Source organism: Cephus cinctus, unplaced genomic scaffold (assembly GCF_000341935.2).
Source record: "Cephus cinctus unplaced genomic scaffold, Ccin1 Ccin1_scaffold0667, whole genome shotgun sequence".
Taxonomy (NCBI): domain Eukaryota; kingdom Metazoa; phylum Arthropoda; class Insecta; order Hymenoptera; family Cephidae; genus Cephus; species Cephus cinctus.
In genome coordinates, this window is record NW_014333294.1 from 1,821 (window position 1) to 12,890 (window position 11,070).

At 34.7% G+C, this 11,070-nt stretch overlaps 1 protein-coding gene across 3 annotated transcripts in view; it reads left to right on the plus strand.

The window, feature by feature from the left end:
* The first annotated feature begins 884 nt into the window (after positions 1-884).
* Positions 885-11,070, plus strand: part of LOC107269529 (ras-related GTP-binding protein C) — a 54,070-nt gene continuing 43,884 nt past the window's right edge. For 2 of the 3 annotated variants that reach the window (XM_015743467.2, XM_015743469.2), the window contains exons 1-5: positions 885-1,220; positions 2,853-3,001; positions 3,710-4,116; positions 4,909-5,045; positions 5,131-5,273. In XM_015743467.2, coding sequence (XP_015598953.1) covers positions 1,218-1,220; positions 2,853-3,001; positions 3,710-4,116; positions 4,909-5,045; positions 5,131-5,273 — 839 coding nt within the window. In that variant the 5' untranslated portion in view covers positions 885-1,217. Of the gene's footprint in view, positions 1,221-2,852; positions 3,023-3,709; positions 4,117-4,908; positions 5,046-5,130; positions 5,274-11,070 lie in introns of those variants that run through there. The other variant, XM_015743468.2, reaches the window with a different exon arrangement.

The window sequence follows — 11,070 nt, forward strand, 5'->3', positions numbered from 1 at the left end:
GATGTATACGATGTAATATAATACAATATTTGTAGATTAATATTATCATGTATTTCATGAAACTTCAGTTAATTAGGTAAACCAATAAGCATAGTTGATAATTAAAAGAAAAGAGAGGTAAGACAGACGTTAGTTTCGAACCCGAGACTCTCGGACGTTAACTCAGCAGCAAGCACGTGTGCTACCGAGTCATTGTGGTATATTATTTAGCAAACTTATATTTGTGTAGTTACCCACGTTCGATAGTTTTTTTTAAGTTTTATTTGCTTACTCTATTATTTCCAGAGCTTCATATGGATATTAAGAGTATTGACTACCTTATTACTACGGTTTATGTAATATCCTGTAAAAAAAGAAGGTGGATACAAGTCTCCCTATTTGAGTGTTCACCCGGTTTAAAATCGTGGATCTCGAGGAACACACGAATTCATTCGACCAATCAAAAACGTGGAACTAGTTCGAGAGCTCGTTCACGTGGCGCGTCGACGCGCCAAAACACAGCTCCAGATTATCACGCGTAGTATTACTATATATACACGACCAATCAAAAACGTGGAACTGCTTCGAGGGCCCTCCGTTAAGGCGGCGCGCCGAAACCAGAGAAAAATTGAGACCACCAAAAACAGGCTCATTGGCAATCTCCCTACTCATCTCTGTTATTAGGACCAGTTACTGGCACATGTCCTCCATTGGGGATACAGCCATAAGGAAAGGAAGGAAGGAAGGTTTTTTTTTGCGAAACTAAGGACCACCAAATGTTTTAATTATAATATTCGTGCCCACCAAACGATTTCCAATCTATTGATCCCCTTGAAAATTGAATTCGTTGAAAAAATAATTTGTTCGGCTAACTTCACTGGTAAACTTTGATTAATTAAGTACTCATCTCTGCATACTGTATGTCGATTAAAAAATGGCTCACCACCAAAGTTTTTAATTAATTTACCAAAATAATAAAAAACACCAAAGTTCAAAAAAGGAAAATTGCACGGCTAAGTTCACACATACCTTGCGGTGGCTTGCGTATGCTTGCACGAATGTGCTGGAATTAAAATCTCGTGAAATTTATAAACATAATTTTACTTCTGGCAAATTCACGAGAAAATATTACCAAACAGACTGGAAGAATTTCTTTGTATTCTCCACATTTTTTTTACTAACAGGAGAGTGTCATTAGGAAATAATTTTATTCTGCCAAAAAAATATTAAAGTTTACCATGGTAAGTGAAAATAACAAGTGAACCTTTATGATAACTATATTAGCAAAATTGATTTGTTTAGTAATTGTTTACATGAAGAGAAATTTGACGTTAATAGAATGGAAATACATTATTTTTGTAGTGTTGCAATTTTCTTTTGAAGTTAGCAGAACAATAAATCCTTATTACTTAATTGTATAGCTGTTAGTAGATATTTACGATTATTGTCGCATTTCTTAAATTTTTAACTATGCAGGGAAGACATATTGTCCAAAAGTCATCTTTAATTAATATATGTAATGGAACAGAAGTTGTGTTTAATATATCTTCACTCTTCTTCTTGACAACTACACACGTGTAGACTCAAAGAACTCATCAATTTTATATTTAACCCTCTTGCCAAATTTGTCTGTATGCACATTTATAATGAATTAAAAAAATCTATTAAATAATTAGTACTTGATGCTTGGTCATTAAATTTGTTCAAACTAAAAGGAGAGTGGTGTCTATATTTGAGTTTATTCTATTTGTTGTAATAGCATCACAATCTAGTTCCACAGATAAAGATCTCACAGACCTTGTCTTGTGAAGTATATTTCTAAGGTCAGACCAGTGTAGTTAAAGGTAAAAGATAATTAGGATTTATTCTTTAACTTAGTACCTCTAGTTGATATCTTGTACAGCAGTTATTAAATGTATAAGTATATAAAGCTAGGTTTAATTTATTGTTTCTATGATTTACCAAACACTATGATTTTTTTGTTAAGATATTATGACTATATTATAAATGTAATTTCTTTATACAATACAAAAAGATAGAAAAATTTACAAATAAATTTTTCTTATACCTTTCAATTTTTCTTCTTTAAAAGATTTAAGATTAAGCATATCCTGAGTTATTTTTGTCATTAATTAACATAGTTGGTCTACGAGTTCAATTTCGTTTGTTGACAGATCAAAAACAATAAAGTTTTTGGCAATCTACATGTGACTCTTCATAGAATTTTTCTTACAGTGAATTATATATTTTTTTTATATTTGCTTATATTTCTAGAATTTTGTAGAAATCCACGTGTGATTTGTTAAAGATTGCATTGTTTATGAACTCTTAAAATATATTGAACTCATGGATCAACTATAGTTATATATGTTGAGTTTGAGTAAAATATTACAACAAATTTCTCATTTATAGAACTGTTTGAAATTTAGAACTGTTTGAAATATAGCCTGTTTGAAATTTTAACTGGATTTAAGCAGGTTTTAAAACATTTATATTATTATAGTACTAGTTTTTTAATAAAAACCATACAAAATGTTACTTGCTGCAAATGCTATAAGAATTATAGATACTTTACTTACTATGAACTTTGATAAGAGCAATAATATATATGTAAAACTCTTCAGATCAGTTTTATGAGTTGTATAATTAAAAATTAAGCTTCTCAGTAGCAATAGTTTTTATAACAACCAATTTTGACCAACTGAAAGTGGTTTTTCAACTAGTATGACTAATTTGGCAAAGCTGTAATAGCATCGTAGTATTAGGGGAACCTATAAGTGATATTGCTTTTCAATAATTGGAAGACATGACATTACATGTGCATACCCCTAATACTTTGCAAACATTGTTTTATCCATGAATTTCTTATACAGGATGATGATGATCAGTACCAAGCTGGTTACGATGTTGGTTCCTTTCCAAAAGACTTTGGATATACTACATTTGATGGCGAAGGAGATGGACCTGCAGGTCTATTGGCTGGAGAACAAAAACCTAGAATACTTCTAATGGGACTTCGAAGGTTTTTTCCCTACTGAATCATGTTTGTCATATATATATATTAAGGTGTGCCGTTTCAAATCAACATTTTTTTATGTATCGAACCAGAAAACTGTTAGTTTAGGACTTCTATTCAAATTTAGTATTCTCCTTTGATTGGAAACTTGTTTCCTATTCTAAAAGTTGTTTGGGTGATAGCATTTAAAAAATGTTGATCTGAGATGATAGATCTTAATACATACATATATAATATGAAGATTTCATTAATGAAATATCTTTTAAGTTCTATTTTATAATATTTTATTTTCATTCTTTTGACACGTTCTGTGCCAAACCTGTTTTTGTTACTTTCTACGTATACGCGGCACGGAATGTGTTAAGGAATTGTATGAGGGTTCTCATTTACCATGATTATGATATTTACATAAATATCAAACAGTTTATTTTCTTATAGTCAATCCAAAGAGTTTAATGTGTTTTTTTGAAAGTTAGCAAGGAATGTAATATTAGCAAATCATGTGGTTTCCCATAAAATAACGTAAATATATGCTAAAATAGAAAAATAAAACGTATTTTGTGCAAAACCATGCAAATGCATTCTTTGTAATAAACATTTTTTGCAGTAGCTTGTGTGCCTTTCTAGTCACTTAATCGTTTTCGATCTATCAAAAAAACACATGCAATTCGTAGACTGAAAATGGAAATAAATCGATTTACTTTTTGTTCTCAGGAGTGGAAAATCATCAATACAGAAAGTTGTTTTCCATAAAATGTCCCCAAATGAAACTCTTTTCTTAGAAAGTACTAACAAAATTATTAAAGATGACATTAGTAATTCAAGTTTTGTACAATTTCAAATTTGGGATTTCCCGGGACAGATCGATTTTTTTGATCCAACATTTGACAGCGATATGATTTTTGGTGGTTGTGGAGCTTTGGTTTTTGTCATTGACGCTCAGGATGACTATATGGATGCTCTCAACAAGTTACATATGACTGTAACGAAAGCTTATAAAGTAAATCAAACTATTAAATTTGAAGTGTTTATACATAAAGTAGATGGTTTATCAGATGATTATAAGATGGAAACTCAGAGGGATATACATACAAGAGCAAATGACGACCTTGCTGATTCTGGTAAAGAATAATTAATATTTTTTGTTTTAATATTCAACAATAAATTAAATCATGAACTTTGAGGAAAGAAATCTTACAGATTTTAATATTTCATATTATCTTGTTTCAGTTTTTTTTTTTTTTAAAGTAATAACTATATTCTTGTTTCGTTATAATTGGCTTTCGGGTTTGATCCACGTCGAGTATTTTCACTTGCAGACGTTACGCTAACATTACAATTAATACGAATAATGGTCGTGAAAGTCTGAAAACTATCAATCTTACTATTGTTTTTTTTTTATTTTCCTTTGATATTGGCATCTTGTTTTGGGGTATGTCCTAGGGGTAATAACCATCTAATCCTACCGTACCTATCAATAGTTTGACAGAGTGCGCCATTATGGGTTATCAATTTGGATGTAGTTATTGGACGTAAATCCCCCCTCCCCCTTTTTTTTTGATACGCTAGGGCTTGGCGAACGAAAATGTGTATCCAAATATTAGGTTTTAATAATATTATTAAAACTGAATAGCAATTTAAATGCAACATTACTTTCAAATTTCATCTTGAAATGTTAGTGTATTGACTTTAAGAGATGTATTTTGTTCAGATAAATTATTATTAAAAGTAATGCCATTTTTGTCCCTATTTTGATCAACGTTTTGCACAGTCTGCCTAAATTTATTTATTTAATTCTTTAAAAAATGTAATATTTGACAAGCATCATAATAAATAAAAAATTACACGTAGTAAAATTTGTATAGAATATTATCTAGTAAATGGTATATCTCAAATTTGTTTAATTCTTTTAGGTTACGATCAAATACATTTAAGTTTTCATTTAACATCTATTTATGACCATAGTATATTTGAGGCATTCAGCAAAGTTGTACAGAAATTGATACCTCAGTTGCCTACACTAGAAAATCTGCTCAATATACTTATTTCAGTAAGTACTCAGTCCCACACACATTTATGCATGTATTATTATGAATGTTGTAAAAACGCAGATTTTTTTTGCCTTGCTATTTCAGAATTCAGCGATAGAAAAAGCATTTCTATTTGATGTCGTGTCGAAAATATATATAGCAACGGATAGTTCACCCGTTGACATGCAAAGTTATGAACTTTGTTGCGATATGATAGATGTCGTAATTGATGTCTCATGTATTTACGGGTAAGCGAAACATTGACTGTTTTTGCCTACCTTATATTTCTTTATAAGGTTTATCAATAAGATATTTTAATTTGTTGGCATGATCACACATGATCGTGTAAAAATATTTTATGCAACGCCCATTGCAAAAAAAGGAATAATTTATACATGGGCCGTATCATAAATTCTTAGCAAACAGCCGATTTTGTTGAAAGGACTCCGCACAGTTATTATGAGATACTAGTTTTTGACGCATTTAGCTGCTTCTATGATATTTTATTGTTCATGAATTCTTTATCACAAGTTAACATTGCTACAACTCTGAACAATGGACAGTCTATGAGTTATTAAGAGTTAAATTTGTGATGTTTTTGTACAAAGCACCCATGGAATAACACACTCTTAATATTTGCTGGATGGTACTGTCGTGCCGTGACAGGGTGTTTATATGATTGTTTGAAATAAACTTATTGAGTTTATTTCATCAATGTTTGTTTAACAATGGTTGACAATAGAACTTGGTCCTGTCATCAGTATAGGACTGAATCACTATTGAACTGATCCTAACGAATAACCCCAGTACCGGTATTTACGAGGTTGCGCGCTCTAGGTGTGTGGTAATAGACTCTGCATGTCCATATATGGACATGAATTCAATGTACGCTGGATGCTGGGTCAACTTTATGGGTCTCTCCATTTTATCATCATTGTAGAGAACTCGATATGGATATTTTCTATAACTATAGAGCGAAAGCTGTCAAGGTATAACAGTACAAAGCAAAAAATATTATATTATGAATATTTGAAATGGCTGTTCAACTTCTACACCCTGATAATATGTTAACAGTTTTGAACGTCCAAGTAGGATTCAAAGTCTCAATTACATTCTTTTCCGCTATGGATGTAGTATAAACAGATTGCTGCCCAGATGCGCATAGATTCAGTTCGACAAAAATGAATTGTAAACCAAACGAGTGGTAATGATACTAATAGTTGTTTAAACCTATTTTGAGCTATACAGTTATGAGTGCTCATTATTTTAGCATTCAAACTTACCCCAAACTAATTTGATCTTACATTATAAATAATAATAAATAATTCGTATCTAATTCTATTTCTCCGTAGACATTACAGCCATGTAATTTAGACGTTTGATTGATAATTAAACATCCAAAGGTGGGAGCATACTATTAGGGTAGAAGTTGAGCAGTCTTATTAACAGTCTCGCACCCGTGTAATATTGTGCACTCTTAATACTCATGGTTTCCGGATAGAAGCCGCGTCTGTGTTCAGCTTCGTGTCGACGTTTTGCAAACGTTTCAATCTACATCATTACCTATACATTGTTATGCCCCATGATAGGATTCACCGTATAGTTAATCTCCAGACGCAAAGTCAGCATTAGGCGAATGCTAATTCTATGAATAACGCGTTAAGATAAGAGCCATGAGACACACCCTGTGAGCCACAGCGGTCACTCGCAAAGTTCCTAGTTAAGACTGAAGTCCTGGAGCGTTTTCCATAGTCGTGAATAATTAGTATCATTGTGCCTTCTACCATTAGATTTGTGTTACCTTCGTATTTACATTATACCAACTCCAATAAACTATAATCGTTCTTTATATGATTCCAAATCGGTGCAATTATTACGCGCTAGGCCACCGCTGGCAGCGAGTGAGAGGGTTTTATGGGCGACTCGCGCTGGAAGTCAGTGAGACACTCTTATACGCAGTGCAGACTATCTCTGGGACTCCACTAACTGCGAGTGAGAGGGGCTTATGCGGACTCATGTTGAAATTCTGTGAGAGACTCTTATACGAGACGCCTGGACTCGGGACCAGGAATGGGCGCATTCGAATGAAAACGTATTTAAATACCGGGTTAAAATACAAATGATTTTTCATTCCTTATTTATTTCGATCCCAAATAACGATTGATTTTTCATTCATTATTTATTTTGATCTCAAATAAAGATTGATTTTCCATTCGTTATTTATTTCGATCTCAAATAACGATTGATTTTTCATTCATTATTTATTTCAATCCCAAATAACGATTGATTTTTCATTCCTTATTTATTTCGTGTCAAACAAAGATTGATTTTTCATTTATTATTTATTTTGATATCAAATAACGATTGATTTTCCATTAGTTATTTATTTCGTGTCAAATAAAGATTGATTTTCCATTCATTATTTATTTCGAGCTCAAATAACGATTGATTTTCCAGCAGTAATGGTGAACGGTTTGAAGGGAAATTGTCTATTGCCACTACACAACTACAGTTAACAATTTTTTAATCATCGGTCAACTTTCAATCTCACTAAAGTCTGCAAATATTTGCGAGAGTGTGCAATTGTATGCGAGTGTGTGCTAGTATGTGCGAGTGTGTGTACGTGTGTACAAGCGTGTGGCGTATACATGCGAGTGTGTATGCATGTACCAGCGATCCCGTGCTTGCAGCATTTCAAAAATTTAATAGTTTAATAGACTCTAACTGGGCAACACTACTTGATGTTGTGGGTGGTAAATTTGCCATTTTTTCGAATTCACGTTAAAGATCTCTCGCGATCATGGAAACACTACGTCTCACTACGCGAATCGTACGCAACTGGTAAAATAAAAAGCAGTATGAGCGTACAAAGCGTTCATACGAAAGGTATGACGGTATATAAGCTATTTACATTTTTTGCTGCCCCGCAAACACGGTCTACTGTGAAAGGTTTCCGAGAAAATTTCTAGTAGAGCAAAATCAGTAAGATGAGCAAACTAACGTCCAAAAAAATCAGATCATATGTGCCCAGTTGTATACGTCGTATGCAAATATATGGAGTGTAGTAAATATTACGCAAATAATGGTGATAAAAAAATACAAAAAAAGACACCGCATTTAATCACATTTATCAACCGAGCTAGTACACTGAGACGGCGTACAAAAACTTGGCGTGCCAGTTTTTTAATTTTTTTTTTTTCATTCACAAAATACGACTTCACCCGCCACCGCAATTCTACCATGTTCCAGGATTCCCAGGATAGCACGAATCAAAAAGCCTCATTATCCAGTAAATGTAGTATGCGCGACTTATAATTGTGCCGTAAAAGTATTTTTTGGGGATCTATAAATACCCGACTCGAAGTGACTCATCTGAAGTGATAAATGCTGTATTTATTAATCTAAATAAATAATGAATGAAAAATCAATCTTTATTTGACACGAAATAAATAATTAATGAAAAATCAATCGTTATTTGATACGAAATAAATAATGAATGGAAAATCAATCGTTATTTGAGATCAAAATAAATAACGAATGGAAAATCAATCTTTATTTGACACGAAATAAATAAGGAATGAAAAATCAATCGTTATTTGGGATCAAAATAAATAATGAATGAAAAATCAATCGTTATTTGAGATCAAAATAAATAACGAATGGAAAATCAATCGTTATTTGAGATCAAAATAAATAACGAATGGAAAATCAATCGTTATTTGAGATCAAAATAAATAACGAATGGAAAATCAATCGTTATTTGAGATCAAAATAAATAACGAATGGAAAATCAATCGTTATTTGAGATCAAAATAAATAACGAATGGAAAATCAATCGTTATTTGAGATCAAAATAAATAACGAATGGAAAATCAATCGTTATTTGAGATCAAAATAAATAACGAATGGAAAATCAATCGTTATTTGAGATCAAAATAAATAACGAATGGAAAATCAATCGTTATTTGAGATCAAAATAAATAACGAATGGAAAATCAATCGTTATTTGAGATCAAAATAAATAACGAATGGAAAATCAATCGTTATTTGAGATCAAAATAAATAACGAATGGAAAATCAATCGTTATTTGAGATCAAAATAAATAACGAATGGAAAATCAATCGTTATTTGAGATCAAAATAAATAACGAATGGAAAATCAATCGTTATTTGAGATCAAAATAAATAACGAATGGAAAATCAATCGTTATTTGAGATCAAAATAAATAATGAATGAAAAATCAATCTTTATTTGATACGAAATAAATAACGAATGGGAAATCAATCGTTATTTCAGTTCGACATAAATATATATATAAGCTGTTTATTTCCCTTGCGAGGTACAGCGCGGAGTCCCGCTCCGCTCACAAACGTCTATAAACTATAATTATCTACACTTATAATCTATAATTATCTTACATACAGAACACCAGACACCCATACATCGAGAGAGAGAGAGACCCACTTCATCCTTCCATACCACCATTCGTTCGTCTTACGACCTCCGTTTCCGCCGCACCAACACTACTATCCTTCCCATTCTTCCCCCCCTGCTCCTCCCGTATCCCGCTCCACCCTCTCTGCTCCTTCTCCCAATTTTTCCCCCAATTTTCCTCTCCACCTTTCTATTTCTACCATCCAACTTTCCCCTAAACCTTCATCTCCTAGCACCTCCTCCCTTGCCTTCTGCCATCCTCTTTCCCTGCCCCATGCTGTGCATACTTCCCATACGTGCTCCCAAGTTTCCTCCTGCACCCCGCACATCCTACACCTTCTTTCCTCCTCCTTCTCCCAGTACAGGTCCCTCTCATCTCCTCACCCAGCCTGAACCTCGCCACTCTGCCAACTCTCTTCCACCCCCCCTTTCTTCAAATAGCCCGGCACCCCCTTTTCTTTTATAAACTTGTACTCCTTATTTCCCTTCGCCTCTATCACCTTTTTCCACCTTTCCTCGTCCTGCCTTTTCTTTTCCAACCTAACCATCTCTTCTCCTCTCATCTCACCCGCCGCCCACTTCCTCTCCACCTCCACCGCATTCCACCCTCTTCCCTCATAAAATTTTCTCCTCTCATCTTCCCATCCTTCTCCACCCCTACCTGCCCGTGCTCTCTTCCTTATCTCCTCTCTGCATCTCCTCACCAGCTCTAATCCTCCTCCCTATTCTACCTTCTTTTCATAGCCCCATGCCCTTAACCCCGCCCTCCCTTCCAACGCATCCCTCTGCAACTCCTTTCTTACCAGATAACCTGGCACCCTCCTTGACACCCCTAGCACCCACCTCATATACCTCTCGTGTAGTCGCTCCGCCCCCTCCCTCGCTGCCCATTCCCAGATCTCCACTCCATAACTTACCACCGGCCATCTTATCAAATAACCATAACCTTCTACCCCAGTCATTCCTAAATCTCCCCTTTCCAATACCCCATACCTGTCCCATTGCTTTTGCCGCCTTTTCCACCCTCTCCTCCACGTGATCCCTTTGGTCTCCGTCCGCCCTCACCACATACCCTAGATACTTGTACCTCGTCACTTCCTCTATTTCTTTTCCCTTCCACCACCACTTCGTTTTCTTTCTGCTACCTCTCCCTGCCCTACACCTCATCACTTTCGTTTTTTCCGTATTCACCTCCAGCCCTTTTCCCTCAATATACCTCTCAAATTTCCCTATCATCCCCTTCATTTCCTCTTCCCCCCTCGCCAGCAAAACCAAGTCGTCCGCGTACGCTAACGAGTATACCTTCCCGCCCCCGTCCAGCTCTACCCCTCCCCAACAACCCTTCGCTAGTTCCTCGTCCAAGTCCGCCAACAGCAAGATGAACAACAACGGGCTTAGCGGGCACCCCTGTCTCACACCTTTTACTGTCCAAAACTTCTCCCCGTACTCATCTCCTACCCTCACCCTTCCAACCGTCTCCTTCAATATCTCTTCACATCTTCCTACAAGTCCCTCTCTTACCCCTCTCTTCCTCATACTCTCTCCCAATTTCACCCTATCTACCGAGTCGAACGCCGCCTTCAAATCCACAAAAAGTAGCACCAGATTAC